This window comes from Schistocerca americana, chromosome 5, assembly GCF_021461395.2.
Source record: "Schistocerca americana isolate TAMUIC-IGC-003095 chromosome 5, iqSchAmer2.1, whole genome shotgun sequence".
NCBI classification, from domain to species: domain Eukaryota; kingdom Metazoa; phylum Arthropoda; class Insecta; order Orthoptera; family Acrididae; genus Schistocerca; species Schistocerca americana.
The window spans coordinates 561280184-561304645 of NC_060123.1; the positions used below are offsets into that span (position 1 = coordinate 561280184).

The 24462-nt window shown below is 43.4% G+C and overlaps 1 protein-coding gene across 1 annotated transcript in view; it reads right to left on the reverse strand.

Annotated features, from left to right (window-relative positions):
* LOC124615884 (venom dipeptidyl peptidase 4-like) overlaps positions 1-24462 on the reverse strand; it is a 109815-nt gene that overhangs the window by 50037 nt on the left and 35316 nt on the right. Inside the window, exons 3-4 of the mRNA XM_047144052.1 lie at positions 23012-23192; positions 1295-1489 (exon numbers count right to left, since the gene is read on the reverse strand). Of these exons, the coding sequence (XP_047000008.1) occupies positions 1295-1489; positions 23012-23192 (376 nt within the window). The remainder of the gene's footprint in view (positions 1-1294; positions 1490-23011; positions 23193-24462) is intronic.

A 24462-nucleotide genomic window follows, 5' to 3' on the forward strand; every position in this document is an offset into this window, starting at 1 on the left:
CTCAGATTGTCTCCAAAATCGTTTATATAGATAAGGAACAGCAAAGGGCCTATAACGCCAGATATCACTTCTGTTTTACTCGATGACTTTCCGTCAATTACTACGAATTATGACCTCTCTGACAGGAAATCACAAATCCAGCCACATAACTGAGACGATATTCCATAAGCACCCAATTTCACTAAGAGCCGCTTGTGTGGTACAGTGTCAAAAGCCTTCCGGAAATCCAGAAATACGGAATCGATCCGAAATCCCTTGTCAATAGCACTCAACACTTCATGTGAATAAAGAGCTAGTTGTGTTTCAGAAGAACGATGTTTCCTAAACCCATATTGACTGTGTGTCAATAGACCGTATTCTTCGAGGTCATTCATGAAACAGCAAAACTGGAAATGAAGTATGCTCTTATCTGCAAATAAAGGGTACCTCGCGCTACCTTAAGGCGTTTGTCACCTCAGTGTACGAGTATGCTATTTACGAATCACGAAAATCACGAATCCAGTCACACAGCTCAGTCTGTAGACAGGCAATTTAATTAGAAGCCAATTCTACATCTGCATCAACATCTACATCCATACTCCGCAAGCCACCTGACGGTGTGTGGCCGAGGGTACCTTGAGTACCTCTATCGGTTCTCCCTTTTGTTCCAGTCTGGTATTGTTCGTGGAAAGAAGGATTGTCGGTATGCTTCTGTGTGGGCTCTAATCTCTCTGATTTAATCCTCATGATCTCTTCGCGAGATATACGTAGGAGGGAGCAATATACGGCTTGACTCCTCGGTGAAGTTATGTTCTCGAAACTTCAACAAAAGCCCGTAGCGAGCTACTGAGCGTCTCGCCTGCAGAGTCTTCCACTGGAGTTTATCTATCATCTCCGTAACGCTTCCGCGATTACTAAATGATCCTGTAACGAAGCGCGCTGCTCTCCGTTGGATCTTCTCTATCTCTTCTATCAACCGTATCTGGTACGGATCCCACACTGCTGAGCAGTATTCAAGCAGTGGGTGAAGAAGCGTACTGTGACCTACTTCCTTTGTGAGAGACGGTGCCAAAAGCCTTCTGGCAATCTAGAAACATGCAGTCAACTTTAGATCCCATGTCGACAGCACCCATTACTTCCCACGAATAAAGATAAACAGCGTTTCACAGTCAGATTTCAGTTTCTAGTACTTCTTGATTAATACGCAAATTCAGATCCCAAATGCACTCATAAAGGTTTCTGACTGTAAAACACACTGTTAAGGGCCATAACTCTGTGCAAGGTTTATGAGAAGACAGGTAGTTGTGAGTCTTACTTTGTGACGTCTATCTGGTCCTGGACCTCCACGCCGCCCAGCCTGCGGTAGACGGAGAAGAGCACCCGGTCGCCTTTACAAGCAGACCCGCGGCCGTCGATGAGCACGTAGACGTAACGCCGCGTCGTCGCGAAGTAGCTGTGCAGGCCCACCTCGTAAGAGTCGTCTATGTTCTGCGAGCCTGGACCTGCGTACCTGCCGGAAAGAAAAAGCCTGCCGTCATGCGCGTCATTCCAACCACCACCTGCATATAAGAAGGATAGAAGGACGGATCCTCAAAATTACAGACCAATATCCTTAACATCGGTTTGTTGCAGGATTCTCGAACATATTCTCAGTTCGAATATAATGAATTTCCTTGAGGCAGAGAAGTTGCCGTCCATGCATCAGCACGGCTTTAGAAGGCATCGCTCCTGCGAAACGCAATTCGCCCTTTTGTTCACATGATATCTTGCGAACGTTTCTAGCATTTGTAGACTTAGAGAAAGCTTTTGACAATGTTGATTGGAATGCTCTCTTTCAAATTCTGAAGGTGGCAGGGGTAAAATACAGGGAGCGAAAGGCTATTTACAATTTGTACAGAAAGCAGATGGCAGTTATAACAGTCGAGGGGTATGAAAGGGGAGCAGTGGTTGGGAAGGGAGTGAGACAGGGCTGTAGCCTATCCCCGATGTTATTCAATCTGTATATCGTGCAAGCAATGAAGGAAACAAAAGAAAAGTTTGGAGTAGGAGTTAAAATCCATGGAGAAGAGATAAAAACTTTGAGCTTCGCCGATGACATTGTAATTCTGTCAGAGACAGCAAAGGACTTGGAAGAGCAGTTGAACGGAATGGACAGTGTCTTGAAAGAAGGGTATAAGATGAACATCAACAAAAGCAAAACTGGGGTAATGGAATGTGGTCTAATTAAGTCGGGTGATGCTGAGGGAATTAGATTAGGAAATGAGACACTTAAAATAGTAAAGGAGTTTTGCTATTTGGGGAGCAAATTAACTGATGATGGTCGAAGTAGAGAGGATATAAAATGTAGACTGGCAATAGCAAGGAAAGCGTTTCTGAAGAAGAAAAATTTTTTAACATCGAGTGTAGATTTAAGTGTCAGGAAGTCGTTTCTGAAAGTATTTGTATGGAGTGTAGCCATGTATGGAAGTGAAACGTGGACGATAAATAGTTTAGGCAAGAAGAGAATAGAAGCTTTCGAAATGTGGTGCTACAGAAGAATGCTGAAGATTAGATGGGTAGATCACATAACTAATGAGGAGGTATTGAATAGAATTGGGGAGAAGAGGAGCTTGTGGCACAACTTGACTAGAAGAAGGGATCGGTTGGTAGGACATGTTTTGAGACATCGAGGGATCACCAATTTAGTATTGGAGGGCAGCGTGGAGGGTAAAAATCGTAGAGGGAGACCAAGAGATGAATACACTAAACAGATTCAGAAGGATGTAGGCTGCAGTGGGTACTGGGAGATGAAGAAGCTTGCACAGAATAGAGTAGCATGGAGAGCTGCATCAAACCACTCTCAGGACTGAAGACCACAACAACAACATCTTGCGAACCATGGATGAAGGGTATCAGACGGATGCCATATTCCTTGACTTCCGGAAAGCGTTTGTCTCGGTGCCCCACTGCAGACTCCTAACTAAGGTACGAGCATATGGGATTGGTTCCCAAGTATGTGAGTGGCTCGAAGACTTCTTAAGTAATAGAACCCAGTACGTTGTCCTCGATGGTGAGTGTTCATCGGAGGTGAGGGTATCATCTGGAGTGCCCTAGGGAAGTGTGGTAGGTCCGCTGTTGTTTTCTATCTTCTGGATGGGGTGGACAGCACTGTGCGGCTGTTTGCTGATGATGCTGTGGTGTACGGGAAAGTGTCGTCGTTGAGTGATTGTAGATGGATACAAGATGACTTGGACAGGATTTGTGATTGGTGTAAAGAATGGCAGCTAACTCTAAATATAGATAAATGTAAATTAATGCAGATGAATAGGAAAAAGAATCCTGTAATGTTTGAATACTCCATTAGTAGTGTGGCGCTTGACACAGTCACGTCGATTAAATATTTGAGCGTAACATTGCAGAGCGATATGAAGTGGGACAAGCATGTAATGGCAGTTGCGGGGCAGGCGGATAGTCGTCTTCGGTTCATTGGTAGAATTTTTGGAAGATGTAGTTCATCTGTAAAGGAGACCGCTTATAAAACACTAATACGACCTATTCTAGAGTACTGCTCGAGCGTTTGGGATCCCTATCAGATCGGATTGAGGGAGGACATAAAAGCAATTCAGAGGCGGGCTGCTAGATTTGTCACTAGTAGGTTTGATCATCACGCGAGTGTTACGGAAATGCTCCAGGAACTCGTGTGGGAGTCTCTGGAGGAAAGGAGGCGTTCTTTCGTGAATCGCTACTGAGGAAATTTAGAGAACCAGCATTTGAGGCTGACTGCAGTACAATTTTACTGCCGCCAACTTACATTTCGCGGAAAGACCACAAGATAGGAGAGATTAGGGCTCGTACAGAGGCATATAGGCAGTCATTTTTCCCTCGTTCTGTTTGGGAGTGGAACAGGGATAGAAGATGCTAGGTGTGGTACGAGGTACCATCCGCCAAGCACCGTATGATGGATCGCGGAGTATGTAGGTAGATGTACATGTACCCACATCCCAGTGACCGTAAATGCTTGAACATAAACTTTCCCTCTTGCTTTGTTGAACAAGCGCTCCTGATGCTGTTGTCTCCAATCGAAAAAAGTGGTTTCATGCGCCTCTGCAAGCTATACTTGGAGTCACGAACGACAGCGGTCGAATTTAGGTTTGTCCTGCGCAACTACGTTACGCATTTTCCGACAGCCAATGAACGTCCAGTAGTTATCTGAGCTCTATACTGTTAATACCGTAGCCAATGTGAGCTTTAAACGTGGTCTCGGAGAGATATTGAGTGAATTTTTATTCCATTTGTTGAGAGTTGTCATTGCTGAAGTTGGCGGTAGCGACAAATTCTACACAAACAAGAGATATAACTTGCACGATATACGCTTTCACCAACTTCAAAGCACGCGTAAGTGCGTACGGCAACAGTCGCTTGGAACCGACAACAATGAAAGACTTTTATCAAACCTCTGTGCTCAAAGTACTTCGCTGAAGCTATTACACTATCGTCAAAGTTTTCTTTATAACTAGAGAATGGATGCTGAACTGTTGATCGTCTCTACAGCAACATTTAATGTAATATTAGTGGTGGGCACGTTGCTTAAAAAGAAAGAGAAACGGCTTATGTATGCAACCATGGACAGCGAGAAGAAAAGCTCGAAATGTTCACCAGAATTTCTTTCGTGAGCTATTATGCGAGGACATAAACAGCTAAGAAACTGTACATTAGAAGATGTAGATTTGAAAATGGGTGAACGAACGTTTCAGTTTGTCCTCATGAAAGTGGTCCTTCATATTTGCAAATAACACACTCATTCGAGAAATGTGATTTCTGCTACAGATCGTATGATGGTCATGTCAAGATTTTTAGTAACAAGCGAAACCTATTCGAGCTTTCAATATGGTATTCGTATCCAACACTGTACAATTTCACATATTGTTCCGAACAAATGTGAAACAACATATAAATCACTTAAGGAGAAATGTATGACGATTAGATTATGTTACTTAGAGTAACAAATAAATACATTTCGCTTGTGTGCACTTTACTGACAACACTTTTATTCCCACACCGCCAGAGACACCTTAGTCGTTTTAATTTCTTCCTCGCAGCATCCACAGCGCGGCCACTTCGAATAGAGTTGAGGGTTGCAGCTATTTCTTTATGACAGTCTAACTGCTGTCTGGGGTTGTAAGAGTCATTGTGTTTGATGTTATGAAAATGTCGCTTCCTTCATACTTGTAAATTATCAATTTGGTGGTAGCCACACATGAAGTAAACTTTGAACTCATTTTAAGGATAGAACCTACTGAAGCGAATAAAACAAGTATACAATAGGACGAAATTTGATCAAAGCTAGGTCTACGATCTAACTTTGAACAAAGATATTTGATCAAAGACTTTTATCAAAGCTTCCATATTACACTGACAAAGATTTCACAAAATGACTTTGATCAAAGATATTTGTCAAAGAAAGTTGACATTTTAATACAGGCCTAAATTCCTTACCTCTGTATAAGTACATAAGTACTGCAGTCTAATCCATTTCAATATGCTTACTGCAGTCAAGCCTTTGCTACATTACACACACACACACACACACACACACACACACACACACACACACACACCCGCCTCCCCTCTCTTTTTCCCACACCATTACCGAACTAGTCCTTTACACCTCACAATATACCCACAAAGCCAATACCTTTTCTATTAAACTGCGCCTTTACGGTTCTCTCTGCCTAACCCTATTAAATACCACTTAATTAATTACTTTCATTGAACTTGGGACCATAGCTACAACAAACAGTTAAAATAGATGCCTCTCACATGAAGCTATTAGTTTTATTTTATTTCTACAACGCCTGCAAAATTTCAGCCTTATTCTTTTCTCAACTGTCTCGACATTTGCGAAGAATATTAGTCAAAAACCAGCAATCGTAAATTAAGGGATATAGTATAGCTTGCTCATATTGGATGTGAATAGTGTTAAAAAAAATCTTGAAATGGGTGTAAATTCTTACGGACCAAACTTCTGAGGTCATCGTTCCCTAGATTTACACACTACTTAAACTAACTTACGCTAAGAACAACACACACACCCATGACCGAGGGAAGACTCGAACCTCCGGCGGAAGGAGCCGCCCAATCCGTGGCATGGCGCCTCAAACCGCGCGGCCACTCCGCGTGGCTGTGGATAGTGACCGCAGCTATTGTTCTTCTGAGTGTAAGTAGAATATGATGCTTTAAGGATTCGTAACAACAAAACCTGTTGAAATTTATACATGCTGCTTTGGGATTATGTAGTGAGACATCTAGGCAATAGAAGAATGCGTCGTCACCTCCCCCTTAAAAATTCAAATATGTACCCTCAGCAACCAAGGTGATGTTCATCGACCTCATCGAGCACGGACAAACCATCATCAGTTACGTGTACTGTGAGACACTTCGTAGCCTACGCAAGTCCATCAACAGCGAACGGCCTAGGCTGTTCACGGATGGAGTGATTCTGCTGACGGTAACGCACGTCCACACGTCTCCAACGTCACACAGAGTGTAATGGCCTCGTTTTCCAGCGGGAACAGCTTGAGCATTCGTCCTACGGCCCGGATATGTCGCTCGGTGGCTTGCATGTGTTTGGTCCGTTAAGAAAACATCTCAAAGGAAAGGGCTTCAGATCGGACGATGAACTGGACACTGGAGGACTGACTCCTGTCGTGATAACTTTTGAATAAAGACTCAAATTACATTCAGAGTGTTGTTTCGAAATTTTTCTTTTGAACATCCCTCATCTTAGTAATAAACATAATTTTAAATTTGTGACGTGCGCCCGTATTAATGATACAACTGATACAGATTTTTATTACAACTATGACTTTTGTAATGCCTCGAGATGCACTTCGAAACTTCTCTATAAAATCATAGTTCATGAATACTGCATTGGACAGCAATAATTATTAGTTTTATCATTTTTCCAAACATGAATTCTATAATATCTTTGATGTATGGTAAAAAGCGACTACCGACTATTGTTGCCGTCCCTTCGGTATATTAAACCAGGCATGTAAGTATCCGCTTTAGTTGGCAAGAATTTCTTTGCAGCTCATCAGTATTTGGCAGCTTTACGTTGACTAGAACGTTCGGTCAGACGTCGACAGCCATAGATCGTTTCTTGCTAAAGTATAAATCTTGTTCAGAGAGTACATTTATTTTTTATGCAGGAGATAATAATCAGATGTTTTCTAACTGAATGTTCACACAGCGACAGTTTGAATGTCCCGACGTGTACTCAATTATTGACGTACTGCTAACGATGTCTTTTACGCCCGGGCAGGCATTGCTGGATAAAAAGTATACAAAGTTTTCATTAAAACTTTTAATGAAAATAATTGGTTGAGGACTCATTTTAAATTTCATCAGTTTTGCGTCTAACTGAAGACGAATTAGGTACTTTGAACTTACGTAACGGGACTGCTAATTATAACGTTTAAGCTCTCCCATATCTTAAATACAAAATTCAAATTTTACTTAGAGAATAGTTTGTTTCCCCATTCTCCTACTTACGCAAACGCTATAATTTACACTCGCTAGTCGTGGACACTCTCCAAATACACTACTGGTCATTAAAATTGCTACATCAAGAAGAAATGCATATGATAAACGGGTATTCATTGGACAAATATATTATACAAGAACTGACATATGATTACATTTTGCCGGCGGAGTGGCCGAGCGGTCTAGACGCTTCAGTCTGGAAGCGCGCGGCCTCTACGGTCGCAGGATCGAATCCTGCCTCGGGCATGGAAGTGTGTGATATCCTTAGGTTAGTTAGGTTTAAGTAGTTCTAAGTTCTAGGGGACTGATGAACTCAGAAGTTAAGTTCCATAGTGCTCAGAGCCATTTTTTTATTACATTTTCACGCAGTTTGGGTGCATAGATCCTGAGAAATCAGTACTCAGAACAACCACCTCTGGCTCTAATAACGGCCTTGATACGCCTGGGCATTGAGTCAAACAGAGCTTGGATGGCGTCTACAGGTACAGCTGCCCATGCAGTTTCAACACGATACCACAGTTCATCAAGAGTAGTGACCAGCGCAGACGTTTCCAATTGGTGAGAGATCTGGAGAATGTGCTGGCCAGGGCAGCAGTCCAACATTTTCTGTATCCAGAAAGGCCCGTACAGGACCTGCAACATGCGGTCCTGCATTAGCCTCCTGACATGTAGGGTTTCGCAGGGATCGAATGAAGGGTAGAGCCACGGATCGTAAAACATCTGAAATGTAACGTCCACTGTTCGAAGTGCCGTCAATGCGAACAAGAGGTGAACGAGACGTGTAACCAATAGCACCCCATACCATCACTCCGGGTGATACGCCAGTGTGGCGATGACGAATACAATATGCGTTCACCGCGATGTTGCCAAACACGGATGCGACCATCATGATGCTGGAAACAGAACCTGGATTCATCCGAAAAAATGACGTTTTGCCATCCGTGCACCCACGTTCGTCGTTGAGCACACCATCGCAGGCGCTCCTGTCTGTGATGTAGCGTCAAGGGTAACCGCAGCCATGGTCTACCAGCTGATAGGCCATGCTGCTGCAAACGTCGTCGAACTGTTCGTGCAGATGGTTGTTGTCTTGCAAACGTCCCCATCTGTTGACTCTGGCTGCACGATCCGCTACAGCCATGCGGATAAGATGCCTGTCATCTCGACTGCGAGTGATACAAGGTCGTTGGGATCCAGCACGGCGTTCCGTATTACCCTCCTGAACCAACCGATTCTATATTCTGCTAACAGTCATTGGATCTCGACCAACGCGAGCAGCAATGTCGCGATACGATAAACCGCAATCGCGATAGACTACAATCTGACCATTATCAAAGTCGGAAACGTGATGGTACGCATTTCTCCTCCTGACACGAGGCATCACAACCACGTTCCACCAGGCAACGCCGGTCAACTGCTGTTTGCGTGTGAGAAATCGGTTGGAAACTTTCCCCATGTCAGCACATTGTCGGTGTCGCCACCGGTGCCAACCTTGTGTGAATGCTCTGAAAAGCTAATCATTTGCATATCACAGCATCTTCTTCCTGTCGGTTAAATTTGGCGTCTGTAGCACGTCATCTTCGTGGTTTAGCAATTTTAATGGCCAATAGTGTACAACATATGCAAGGGACTAGAACGACATAATGTGCCTTCACTGGTGTTTGAAAAACGTATTGCTTAAAAATGTGTATATACTTCGATATGGCCTAAGATCGAAATTTTAGAATACTTCAATAAATAAAGAAAAACTGACAGTTCTAGGTGGGATGCAGTCATTTAATATATCGAAACTTACTGTCAGATTTAAACTGTGTGCGGACCGGGACCTGACGTCGAGACGTTTCTCTTTCATAGGCAATTGCTCTGTCAACTGAGCTTACCAAGCACGATACACCACCTTTTTTTTTTTACTTCCGCCGGTACCTCATCTCCTACCCGCCTCTCGTCCAAGAGTCCTATGTCTGCAGGTTTCACAGGGGAACTTCTGTGAAGTTTGGAAAGTAGGAGATTAGGTACTAACGGAAGGAAGCCTCTGAGAACGGGTAGTGCTTGGGTAGCTTAGTTGGTAGAGCATTTGCCCGCGAAAAGCGAAGGTCTCGGTTTCGTGCCCTGGTGCGGCACATTGAAACACGTATGTATTCATTAACAGCGATGGCGAGGCATGACAGAATCTCTGATCAGAGAGTTATTTATCGTTGCTAGTCTGCGCTTGACCGTGCGAGAGTTCAGTAGTGTGTGGAGTCGACAGAGAGAATGGTTCAGTTGCGAATTGTCAGTTGCGAGTGGCACTCTGTCGGCAGTAGTAGTCTGTCGGCAGTAGTTGTAGCGAGTGGACGGTTGTACTGAGCGGGCGTCGGCATGCGTCGGCGGCGTGCTCTCTTTCCATCTCTGGTCACGATTCAGGACGAGGTATATTGTTTTAGAAGGTAATGAAGCAGCATTGCGCTCAGCTAATGACATATGTTAATTGTAATTAATTTGTTCAAGAATTGCCCCAATAATAATTTTCTTATAAAGTAGCTGTTTTAAACAAAAAGATTCATTTCAAGTCAAGTAATACTTCCTATGCATTCCCTCCAAGAATTAAATTTAAACATGGGCCAGCATTGCACGGAGCTGTGCCGAAAAATAAGAGCAGATATTAATGCAGTTTACTGATGTAAGAATTTTGGTTTTTTGTGTTCAGGTTTAATTATTGCACGGGGCCGAAGGTCAGCGCCGCTGCCCTTAAAAAATTTGTCAGATTTAATTATTTGTGTTCAGATGTTACACATAGTTTATGCTTCATTATTTAATTAATTTTATTGTGGGTTTAATGAGCAATCTTCACTAGTTAATGTTTGTGGGGAGTTTACATTTGGGCCATTATTATTCTTAATTTTGCAAACAGGTTACGCTTGGTTCATTTTTATTATGCAGTTTTGTGGGAAGACAACATTTCACTTAACATTGACTTTCATTCCTGAACGTTAATCCTGTTGGGAGTTTGCAATTTCAGTAATATTACACTTTTAAAATTTTGCGGGGAGGTTACAACATATTTAAATCCGCCAGGAAATTCCATAGCAGCGCACATCTTCATTGGTTTTCTGATCCGCACGTTATGTTTGGTGTCTTCAGTAGCACCACATTTCTAAAGCTTCTATTATCTTCTTGTCTTTCGTGGTTATCGTCCACCTTTTACTTTCACATAAGGCTAGATATTAGATAAATAATTTCAGAGAAGACTTTTGTATTAGACGATAAAAAATTTACAATTTGAAGAAAATTTATCATCCTGTTTCCAGTATGCATTTCACACACTTTTTACTTCTGCCGTCGTTATTTAGTTTGCTGCCAAAATAACAAAACTACTTCCAGCGGCTCATCTTCCACACCAGTTCCTTCAGAATCGCCTGATTTCATTCGATTACATTGCATTATGCTTACTTTAGTCTTGATGTTCTTCTTATAACATCTTTTCACCACATTATCCATTTTATTCAACTGATTCCACGTCCTTGGCAATCTTTATTTCTTCCCTTGCAGTCTATTTGATTTTCTCATTTTTCCTTGATTTATTTCACTGCTTGTACTATCTTCGGATTGATTAAAAAGGCGGGTATGTCACAACACCGCCACACTACCATCTAAACTACCGTCTCACTACCATCCAAGTCTTGCACATTGCGTCAACCGTAAAATGAAGTTAGGTAAATAACACGAAGGGACTGCCATAATTGTAGCTATAGCTTCGAAATCTGAGTTTGGCTCGGATGCCTTTCTGAGGGTAGTAATGCCGACCTTTCTATTGCGACAGTGAGAATACCCGTTGAATGCTGCGCATATCGTGGAGTGCATTGGTTCCGGTTACTGTGATGTCATCGAGGCAATTCACAGTGAGCCGTACGACGAATTTCTTCCTAGATAACGTTGTAAAACTCTTTAGACACAGACAGGGTGCGCTGATGCAGCCAGAAGATGGCAATGCAAATGTCATACAAGTTCTAGGCGAGGTTAATGATAACGAAACTATGATGAAAATGGCTCTGAACACTATGGGACTTAACTTCTGAGGTCATCAGTCCCCTAGAACTTAGAACTACTTAAACCTAACTAACCTACGGACATCACAAACATCCATGCCCGAGGCAGGATTCGAACCTGCGACCGTAGCGGTCACGCGGTTCCAGACTGTAGCGCCTAGAACCGCTCGGCCACTCCGGCCGGCCAACTATGATGATTTTGGGTTCGTGCATGTTCAAACAAACATAACAGAGTCTTTAGTCATCAGTGGTATATTCTCCTTTACTATTTAAAAACAGCCTCCCAAGTCTGGGGTAACTTGGTTTTGAGGCGAAGAACTCGTTGAGCCATGATCGGAGCGTATTTTCATCCGGAAGGGAAGTTCCTTGAAGCTTCTTCGATAGGGAGCAGAAAAAAGTGAACATCTGAGGGAGCAAGATCAGGTGAATAAGGTACGCGTGGATTGACCTCCAAACCCAACGCCTATATAGTGTTTTCTGTTAGTCTGGCAGAAGGTGGGCGGGCGCCGTTGTGGAGTAGTATCACTTCACGCAGCTCTCCTGATCGTTGTTCTTGGATTGCGTCTGTAAGACGCCTTAGTTGTTGACAATAAATGTCACCCCTGATGGTTACATCTCGGGGGAGCAATTCTTAGTACACCACGTCGTCGCTTTTCCACCAGATACATAGTATTATCGTTTGTGGATGGACGCAGGTCTTTGTACGGGGAGCTTATAACAATATTTGTTTATGGTTCATTTAATTTTTTTGTATTTTTTTGCTTTAAAATTTTCGCATATTGGCGCTACATTTTATGCTTATGTATTGTAAAGTGTACTATACTGGCGGTTGAAGTTCTTTTATTGTATGTGAATAATGTAAGTAAAATACTGCGTAAATTGTCTATTATGTTAAATAATTTTCTGATGACCTTCCGTATTTAAAAATATTTTGTGTGTATAAATTGTTCATGTTGTTGTAAATTTGACAATATAAGAATTAGTCACGCTTAGCAGCAATATAAAAAATAGGTGTTATGTAAAAGCCAGTGTGCTTTTGTTTAAAACGAAAGTGGCTCTGGGGAGTGGAAAAGGTGGTAAGGGCGAATTGGCGCGCAAGCGCGGGAAGTAAGTCGCATAGTCTGTAGGCAGCAGTGATTGAGGCAACTCCTTTGTGGAGCAGGAGAAGCTTTGCCCGTGAATTCGCACAAAATGCCTCGGATGGAGACTGCAAACGGCTTACGGCACAGCTGGGATTTGTTGGACTAATGTATGTAAAATTGGACGACGCCAAGAAGAGAAATTAAGCCCATACAGAAAGAGACTTGCAGGCCGTACTGTGGGTAGTGTAGCCGCCATAATTTTTCGCCACGCCCAAGCCTCCAGCCACCACATAATACTTTTTTATAGTAAGTTTATTTTTGTACAGCGTGAACCATTAATTTAAACTGTGTTTTAATAATCATTCTTGAACTTTAAAGAAAGTGGTTCACCCCGTTATTTCATCCTAATCATGCACCTATATAGGGTTCCTTCCTGGTGCTTGATGAATCAGAGTATCCTATTTCATAGACTTACGAAGTGCCAAGTTAATATAAAGAGGCACCACTCAATTTGTTTTTGTGTTTTCTTCACTATTGCAACGTGTTATAGTAAAAGATTGCTTATGTAAAATTCAGTCAGCATGTAGCTAAGTTACTTGAATCTGGTAAACGGCTATACAGAGTTATTTCAAAGAATAATAGCTTTTGAAACTAAATTCCAGTAAGAAGTTTTCTTGAAGTGTAATGATCAGTATAAAAAGTGTACGCTTCAGTATTTAAGCATTTTAGATTTAAGTTTGTTTATTATAGAAAATGATTTTCTATATGTCCCCCCGGGCGAATTTTTTTTTTTTTTTTTAGCTTCCTTGAAGTTATCTACTGGGCTTTTTCCCTTTTAAAAACGTGATGCATAAGTGTGTTGTAGTTAAAAAGAAATTTCAGTGTCTGCACCAACATTGTTTACGCGAAGTAATATTAATTTGAAGAATCAAATTAAACAGTAGGGAGAAAGTACTTCAGTGTTTCATTGCTTGGATAGGCTGGCGACCATTAGTATATGTTTTAAACCACTAAATGAACTAGGAACTGAGTTGTCCTAGCCTCAGTATAATATTATTTATATTGCGTTTCTACGTAACCGCTGAGTAAAATCTTATGAAAAGAATTCAATAGTCTGATTAACTTATCCATTAGACATATCACACAGTCAAATCCTGTAAAAAGGGTAACTCTATTGATTAGCTTTTCCTATTAACAAGACTGATCTCCCAATGTGTACTTTATTTGGAAACTAAATATAATTTTAGTAGGAGGGTGATACGTGGCTTTTCCCGTAACAGGACTATTTGCTCTGCTGGGGTATAGTACACAGAGGTTTTCTTGAAGTGTAATGATCAGTATAAAAAGTGTGTGCTTCAGTATTTAAGTAATTTAGATTTAAGTTTGTTTATTATAGAAAATGATTTTCTATATGTCCCCCCCGGGCCAATTTTTTTTTTAGCTTCCTTGAAGATATCTGCTGGGCTTTTTCCCTTTTAAAAACGTGATGCATAAGTGTGTTGTAGTTAAAAAGAAATTTCAGTGTCTGCACCAACATTGTTTACGCGAAGTAATATTAATTTGAAGAATCAAATTAAACAGTAGGGAGAAAGTACTTCAGTGTTTCATTGCTTGGATAGGCTGGCGACCATTAGTATATGTTTTAAACCACTAAATGAACTAGGAACTGAGTTGTCCTAGCCTCAGTATAATATTATTTATATTGCGTTTCTACGTAACCGCTGAGTAAAATCTTATGAAAAGAATTTAATAGTCTGATTAACTTATCCATTAGACATATCACACAGTCAAATCCTGTAAAAAGGGTAACTCTGCTGATTAGCTTTTCCTATAAACAGGACTGATCTCCCATTGTGTACTTTATTTGGAAACTAAATATAATTTTAGTAGGAGGGTGATAGTGGCTTTTCCCGTAACAGGACTATTTGCTCTGTTGGGGTACAGTACACGCGACAACAAAGAGGAAGGTTTTTCTGTTATTTTGGTAAAAGCATACAAGATAATAATACGAGGGTCACTCCAAAAGAAGTGCACACAATTTTTGTAAAAATAGAGTTTTCATTCTGCATGTGCTAATGTTTTACAGTGTGTAGGTACATCCCTCCCGCTTGTTTTTAAACTTTGTTCAACCTTTTCTCGTTAGTGGCACAATCACAGCATGTCTTCAAGATGCCTGCTACAGTTGACGTTCGTCAGAAGCAACGTGCTGTCATAGAATTCCTGTGCTGTGAAAACGAGACAGTGAGAAACATCCATAAGAGGTTGAAAAAGGTATATGGAGATGCTGCTGTCGATAGCAGTACAGTTAGTCAGTGGGCAAGCAGGTTACGTCATGAAAGCGGGCACGGCAATATTGAGGATTGTCCTCGCAGCGGCAGGCCTCGTACTGCACACACTCCAAACAATGTGCAGAGAGTTAACGAATTGGTGACTGCTAACAGACGCATCACAGTGAACGAATTGTCACACTACGTTGGGATAGGGGAAGGAAGTGTTTGCAGAATCCTGAAAGTGTTGGCCTTAAAAAAGGTTTGTGCCAGGTGGGTTCCCAGGATGTTGACAGTGGCTCACAAAGAAACAAGAAAAACGGCATGCACCGAACTTTTGGAACAGTACGAGAATGGTGGAGGTGAATTTCTTGGAAGAATTGTGACAGGTGATGAAACATGGATCCATCATGTTTCACCAGAGATGAAGAGGCAATCAATGGAGTGGCATCATGCAAATTCACCCAAGAAAAAAAATTCAAAACGACACCGGGGGGACTCTTGCTTGTGGTCATCATGCCAAGTGGAACCACCATAAATTCTGATGCATATGTGACGACACTGAAGAAACTTCAAGATCGAATGAGTCGTGTTCGACCACACCGGCAAAAGCAGGATGTTTTGCTGTTGCACGACAATGCACTGCCACATGTCAGTCAAAAAACCATGGATGCCATTACAAAATTCGGATGGACAACACTGAAACACCCGCCTTATAGTCCTGACCTAGTTCCAATTGACTATCATCTCTTTGGGAAACTGAAAGACTCTCTTCATGGAACAAGGTTTGAAGATGATGACTCCCTTGTGCACGTTGCCAAACAGTGGCTCCAACAGGTTGGTCCAGAATTTTACCGTGCGGGTATACAGGCGCTGGTTCCAAGATAGCGTAAGGCAGTTGAGAGGGATGCAAATTATGTGGAGAAATGAAAATATTATTCCTAAAGGATGTATCTACACACTGTAAAACTTTAAAACATGTAGAATAAAAGATGGATTAAAAAAATAGTGTGCATTCCTTTTGGAGTGACCCTCGTATTAGAGATAGGGTTACAAGTTGCTGCTTTTTTTTGGGCTCCGTCGTCAGTTTCTTTTCCTTACCTTAGCAAAAAGACACCAATTCTCGTCACCAGATGTACGATAAGAATGGTCAGTGTTATTCACGAGCCAATTGATGACGAGCAATTAGAGAAGCACATATGGCCACATGCTGATTTTTGTGATTTTTGGCTTAGAGCATGCGGTACCCACACACTCGATTTTTGAACCTTCCCCATTGCGTGAAAATGTCTCACGACGATGGGATGATCACAGTTCGTCACAGCTGCCAGTTCTCGAGTACACGACGAGGATAATCTGTTGTGGATTAATGCGTTTAACGATCTTCACCAAACCCCAAAGATCTTCCGGAACGTTGAGAGTCACTAATGTCAAAACGATCCACTTTAAAACCATTTTCTTGACATGCTCTGTCTAATGGCATTATCCCCATACACGGGTCAAATCTTTCTGCTGTCTCCGCCACTCTCAACCGTCTATTGAAATCAAAGAGAAGAATATATAGAAAATGTTCCGATTTCTCCACTTGGCACTCCGTTTTCTACCGTCCACAGCTCCACTTCCCTACCTCGAAATGGCAAAATGACAAAATGTTAACTCAAATATCAACTACACACAAAAATGACAATCGATAAATAAAGCCATAGCAACTGGAATACCAACATGCGAGACAAAATCGGTACCAACTTAAGCATGGACCCAATACTTAAGTAAGACGTGGTTGATGGTATTATTCTTATCACAAGTTTGAACAGGCGATTTAACGACTTGCAATAGACAGACGGCTACCGTACGCCTAAGATCACCGTTTGCCGTATGCGACCAGTGTCCTGCTGGATTTTAAGAGTGGGTTGTACCTCAACTGCCGTTGATTCACTGCTGAATTGAATGTGGCTTGTTCTAGGGTATTTACACTACTGGCCATTAAAATTGCTACACCACGAAGATAACGTGCTACAGACGCGAAATTTAACAGACAGGAAGAAGATGCTGTGATATGCAAATGATTAGCTTTTCAGAGCATTCACACAAGACTGGTACCGGTGGCGACACCTACTACATGCTGACATGAGGAAAGTTTCCAACTGATTTCTCATACACAAACAGCAGTTGACCGGCGTTGCCTGGTGAAACGTTGTTGTGATGCCTCGTGTAAGGAGGAGAAATGCGTACCATCACGTTTCCGACTTTGATAAAGGTCGATTGTAGCCTATCGCGAATGCGGCTTATCTTATCGCGACATTGCTGCTCGCGTTGCTCGAGATCCAATTACTATTAGCAGAATATTGAATCAGTGGGTTCAGGAGGATAATACGGAACGCCGTGCTGGATTCCAACGGCCTCGTATCACTAGCAGTCGAGATGACAGGTATCTTATCCGCATTACTGTAACGGATCGTGCAGCCACGTCTCGATCCCTGAGTCAACAGATGGGGACGTCTGCAAGACAACAACCATCTGCACGAACAGTTCGACGACGTTTGCAGCAGCATGGACTATCAGCTCGGAGATCATGGCTGCGGTTATCTTTGACGCTGCATCACAGACAGGAGCGCCTGCGATGGTGTACGACGAACGTGGGTGCACGAATAGCAAAACGTAATTTTTTCGGATGAATCCAGGTTCTGTTTACAGCATTATGATGGTGGCATCCTTGTTTGGCGGCATCGTGGTGAACGCACATTGGAAGCGTGTATTCGTCATCGCCGTACTGGCGTATCACCCGGCGTGATGGTATGGGGTGCCATTGGTTACACGTCTCGGTCATCCCTTGTTCGTATCGACGGCTCTTTGAACAGTGGGCGCTACATGTCAGATGTGTTACGATCCGTGGCTGTACCCTTCATTCGATCCCTGCGAAACCCTACATTTCAGCAGGATAATGCACGACCGCATGTTGCAGGTCCTGTACGGGCCTTTCTGGATACAGAAAATGTTCGAGTGTTGCCCTGGCCAGCACATTCTCCAGATCTTTCACCAACTGAAAATGTCCGGTCAATGGTGGCCGAGCAACTGGCTCGTTACAATACGCCAGTCACTACTCTTGATGAACTGTGGTATCGTGTTGAAGCTGCATGTGGCAGCTGTACCTGTATACGCCAACCAAGCTCTGTTTGACTCAATGCCCAGGCGTATCAAGGCCGTTATTACGACCAGAGGTGGTTGTTCTGGGTACTGATTTCTCAGGATCTATGCACCCATATTGTGTGAAAATGTAGTCACATGTCAGTTCTAGTATAATACATTTGTCCAATGAATACCCGCTTATCATCTGCATTTCTTCTTGGTGTAGCAATTTTAATGGCCAGTAGTGTAGTTGGAAGTGTTGAACCGTAACCGCCTCTCGAGTGGCATTCCCATTTGGTGCATCATGTATTTCACTGACTAGTATCTGTGGTATACGCTATATGGCATTGCTGTCGCTATTATGCTCACAGGGGAAAGGCATTCTGATGACTAATGCAGCTCGAAGACTGTGGGACTGGACGGAAGAGCAGTGGGCGTGCGTGGATGGGACGTAGTAACGGTAGCGTCCTGCAATACCATATCGACGCTATAGCATTGTTCACGGAAGAGGCGTCTTTCGCACAACAGCCATGCATGGAATGATGAAGATCCACGTGCCAAGCTCAGATAACGAAAAACAATTTTGTGTCAGTGTGTGGACTGGTATTGTTGCACAAGATCAGTTAAGTGGTTTCGGCACGACGGTTCACCAAACTACTTCGATATTAGTGACTATGGCCGAGCGGTTCTAGGCGCTACAGTCTGGAACCGCGCGACCGCTACGGTCGCAGGTTCGAATCCTGCCTCGGGCATGGATGTGTGTAATGTCATTAGGTTAGTTAGGTTTAAGTAGTTCTAAGTTCTAGGGGACTGATGACCACAGCAGTTGAGTCCCATAGTGCTCAGAGCCATTTGAACCATTAGTGACTGCACTCACCCTCATCACTGGATTACAGTGATATGTCCTGTATCATGACCAGAATGATCGTCCGATTTTCACTCCAATGGATTTCTTCCTACGGAATTGCTTGAAGTCGTTGATGTGTGATACTCCAGCAGAAACTGAAATGGGACTGGTTGATGAACTGCTGACTGCCTGACTCATTGCAAAACGGATAAAAGTGGCATATAAGAGAGCGCGGAAAAATTATATGCAACATTGTAACACGTACTTTGTTACTTTGAATATGTGATACGAGTTTGGTTCAAATGGCTCTGAGCACTGTGGGACTTAACATCTTAGGTCATCAGTCCCCTATAACTTATAACTACTTAAACCTAACTAACCTAAGGACATCACACACATCCATGCCCGAGGCAGGATTCGAACCTGCGACCGTAGCAGTCCCGCGGTTCCGGACTGCTGCGCCTAGAACCGCACGGCCACCGCGGCCGGCGATACGAGTTTCGTTGTTGTTATAAGATGTGTGTTTTATTGCACTAAAATAATTAGTTTCTTGTCGGAAGGTACCCAGTAAAGACCGTTTAACGTTTACTTTTACCGTAAACTTTTCAAGCACCTTATCTAAACTGTGCGCCACAGGTCTCGTAATGGTTCAAAAAAATGGCTCTGAGCACTATGGGACTTAACATCTGAGGTCATCAGTCCCCTAGAACTTAGAACTGCTTAAACCTAACTAACCTAAGGACATCACACACATCCATCCCCGAGGCAGGATTCGAACCTGCGACCGTAGCGGCCGCGCAGTTCCAGACTGAAGCTCCTAGAACCGCTCGGCCACTCCGGCCGCCAGCTCTCGAAATCCCAGGCGACATAAATCAAGAGAAATTGCTCCAGTTTTCTAGCGGGATGTACATTGAGGTAATACCTCCTAATATGGGATACCTCCTAATATCTTATCGGAACCTGCTTTTTTCCGGGATAGTGCAGCAACTCGACGTGGCATGGGCTCAAAAAGTCGTCTAGAGTCCCCTGCAGAAGCATCGGGCCATGCTGCCTCTATAGACGTCAATAATTGCTGTGCAGGATTTTGTGCGCGAACTTACCTCTAGATTGTGTGCCTCAAACGTTCGATGGGTCTCATTTGGGCTGATATGGATGCCCAAATAATTGCTGTGCAGGATTTTGTGCGCGAACTTACCTCTAGATTGTGTGCCTCAAACGTTCGATGGGTCTCATTTGGGCTGATATGGATGCCCAAATCATTGGCGCGAAATGCCCAGAATGTTCTTCAAACCAGTCGCGAACAACTGTGGCCCTGAGACACAGAACATCTTGGTTTGGGTACATGAAGTCCACGAATGGCGGAAAAAGGTCTGCAAGTAGTCGAACATAATCATTTCCAGTCAATGATCAGTTCTGTTCGACCAGAGGAAGCAGTCCATTCCATGTAAACACAGATCACACACGGCCAGTTTGCACAGTGACTTGTCGACCACTTGGGTCCGTGGCTTCGCGAGGTCTGCTCCACACTCGAAACCTACCATCAGCCACGGTTTCCTAGCCTTACAGTGTCCAACCGTTACATTCAACAGCCCAGGAGAGGCGTTGCAGGCGATGTCGTACTGTTAGCAAAGGTTCTCGCGCCTGCTGTCATAGCCCATTAATGCTGAATTTCACCGCACTGTCCAAACGGATTCGCTTTCGTACGTCTCACACTGATTTCTGTAGGTATTTTGCACAGTGATGCTTGTCTGTTAGCACTGACAACTCTACACAAATGCTGCTGCTCTCGGTCGTTAAGTGACGGCCGTCGTCCACTGCGTCATCCGTGGTGAGAGGTAGAAATTTAATGTTCTCAGCACAATCTCGACATTGTGGATACCGAAATATTGAATTCCCTAACGATTTCCGAAATGGAATGACCTGTGCATCTAGCTCAACTGCCATTCCGCGTTCAAAGTCCTTTGGTTCCCGTCGTGCGGCCAAATTCACGTCGGAAAACTTTTCACGTGAATAACATAAGTACAAATAAAGCTCCTCTAATGCAGTGCCCTTTTATAACTTGTGTACGTGATACTACTGTTATCTGTATACAGGCTGTTACAAAAAGGTACAGCCAAACTTTCAGGAAACATTCCTCACACGCAAAGAAAGAAAATATGTTATGTGGACATGTGTCCGGAAACGCTTACTTTCCATGTTAGAGCTCATTTTATTACTTCTCTTCAAATCACATTAATCATGGAATGGAAACACACAGCAACAGAACGTACCAGCGTGACTTCAAACACATTGTTACAGGAAGTGTTCAAAATGTCCTCCGTTAGCGAGGATACATGCATCCACCCTCCGCCGCATGGAATCCCTGATGCGCTGATGCAGCCCTGGAGAATGGCGTATTGTATCACAGCGGTCCACAATACGAGCACGAAGAGTCTCTACATTTGCTACCGGGGTTGCGTAGACAAGAGCTTTCAAATGCCCCCATAAATGAAAGTCAAGAGGGTTGAGGTCAGGAGAGCGTGGAGGCCATGGAATTGGTCCGCCTCTGCCCATCCATCGGTTACCGAATCTGTCGTTGAGAAGCGTACGGACACTTCGACTGAAATGTGCAGGAGCTCCATCGTGCATCAACCACATGTTGTGTCGTACTTGTAAAGGCACATGTTCTAGCAGCACAGGTAGAGTATCCCGTATGAAATCATGATAACGTAGCGTAGGTGGAAGAACATGGGGCCCAATCAAGACATCACCAACAATGCCTGCCCAAACGTTCACAGAAAATCTGTGTTGATGACTTGATTGCACAATTGCGTGCGGATTCTCGTCAGCCCACACATATTGATTGTGAAAATTTACAATTAGATGACATTAGAATGAAGCCTCATCCATAGAGAGAACATTTGCACTGAAATGAGGATTGCTGGATGAACCATTCGCAGAAGTGTACCCGTGGAGGCCAATCAGCTGCTGATAATGTCTGCACACGCTGTACATGGTACGGAAACAACTGGTTCTCCCGTAGCACTCTCCATACAGTGACGTGGTCAACGTCACCTTATACAGCAGCAACTTCTCTGACGCTGACATTAGGATTATCGTGAACTGCACGAAGAATTGCCTCGTCCATTGCAGGTGTCCTCGTCGTTCCAGGTCTTCCCCAGTCGCGAGTCATAGGCTGGAATGTTCCGTGCTCCCTAAGACACCGATCAATTGCTTCGAGCGTCTTCCTGTCGGGACACCTTCGTTCTGGAAATCTGTCCCGATACAAACGTACTGCGCCACGGCTATTGCCCCGTGCTAATCCATACCTCAAATGGGCATCTGCCAACTCCGCATTTGTAAACATTGCACTGACTGCAAAACCACGATCGTGATGAACACTAACCTGTTGATGCTACGTACTGATGTGCTTGATGCTAGTACTGTACAGCAATGAGTCGTATGTCAACACAAGCACCGAAGTCAACATTACCTTCCTTCAATTGGGCCAACTGGCGGTGAACCGAGGAAGTACAGTACATACTGACGAAACTAAAATGAGCTCTAACATGGAAATAAAGCGTTTCCGGACACGTGTCCACATAACATCTTTTCTTTATTTGTGTGTGAGGAATGTTTCCTGAAAGTTTGGCCGTACCTTTTTGTAACACCCTGTATATGCATTTCGCTATCGCGTGATTTTTGACACCTCAAAGTATAGTGTAGCGTGGTTTTTCTATTGTTGGTGATATTGAAAAATTGCTGTCGGTGAATCTTGGTGCCAGTGCGTAGCATACCGTGCAAGAATTACATCGGCGAAAGCACATTACCCTGAGTACCTTGTGAACAAAATGCTTCAAATGGCTCTGAGCACTATGGGACTTAACATCTGAGGTCATCACTCCCCTAAAGCTTAGAATTTCTTAAACCTAACTAACCTAAGAACATCACACACATCCATGCCCGAGGCAGGATTCGAACCTGCGACCGTAGCAGCAGCGCGGTTCCGGACTGAAGCGCCTAGTACCGCTCGGCCACAGCGGCCGGCAGTACCTTGTGCCCTGGCATCTGACCAACTGGGTCCGCGAGGAATACTCTGTCGAATCCTTGGGAAACAACGAGCTTGTAGGATTTTGTTGCTGGAAGTGTAGGGTTTCAGAGCAGCGGAGGGCCGCCTATACTCACACGTCGACGATGGCGGGCCTCTTCTCGGAGCCCTCTGGGTCGAGCCCCGGCGGGAGCCACATGCGAACCTGTGCACGCATTCCGTCGCCCACTTCCACCCAGTCGTCCAAGCGTTGAGGCAGCTGCTTGCGGGACAGCGACCTCCGCAGGTCCAAGTTCAACACCACATCTTTGCTGATATCTGTGAGACACAACAGGGAAAACACTTTTTGTGGCACACTTACTGTCAAGTAAATCGGTTATGAGGCAAGGTGGACTGCAGATCCACAAGTAAGACAACAAAAAGTTTTGGCAGGGTAATAAACAAACATGGTGGACTACGACTATGAGCATCTGCAGAAATTTATCGAGTATCAGGTGAGATTGTAAAATTTTCTGATATAACTGTATCTGTGAGTTTGAGAACGTATCTGGCAGAAAGTACGCACATCTTATTGTATTTCAAATGATGTGTATATATCTACACACTCTTTAAGGTAGGGTATCTTTACAGCTAAATGTTAAACACACTTCTTTAGCACATACAAAACACATCTTTTTACTTGAATGTCCCATTTTTAATTTGACGATCTGAAATTACATGTTATTGTGTTTAGATCGGAGGCATGCAACTGGTTATTCACAAAAATATTATATATCATTCAAATTCGGTTAACACCGAAAATCAGATAAGTGAAATATAGAGAGAAATCCTGCTGGAAAGCATGAAAAACAGTAAGAAAAAGACACATTAATATTTCTCAGAGTGGAGAAACAGAAAATTAACATTAAAAAACGTTTAGTCAACATAGCTGACACAGCTTCACAGCTGACCATTTTACTGGATCTATTGGAATATTTTCATGCCATCTGTTATTTAAAGTTAACTGGCAAAATTAAAGTTGATGAAAACGCGTTTTGATAGTTATATCTTTAGAATCCGTGTTTTGATTCATACATCTTTTGAGTTATTTCGGTAAAGTGTGACTGCGTGTTTCGCTGGGTGGTATCGACCATCCCCAGAGGTGCATGAAGGGGAGCGAAAGTCAGGTGCCAAGGCATGAAGTGAATTAGTATGCGCATGTGCACGTGCCTCGTTATTGTTGGCCACTTTCGTCTGGCTGGGTTCGTCAATAAGCAAAAGCCGGCCGGAGTGGCCGTGCAGTTCTAGGCTCTACAGTCTGGAACCGAGCGACCGCTACGGTCGCAGGTTCGAATCCTGCCTCGGGCATGGATGTGTGTGATGTCCTTAGGTTAGTTAGGTTTAATTAGTTCTAAGTTCTAGGCGACTGATGACCTCAGAAGTTAAGTCGCTTAGCCAACCAATAAGGAAAATTGGCGTATCTGGGGGACTTAGAATCCGCATTTCGCGATCGAGATGTCTCTTCACCCTCAACGGGGGACTGTGTGGTGTGCAATGTCCATTCACGGACTAATCGATGCGATATTCCTTGGTGGCACGGTGATCACCA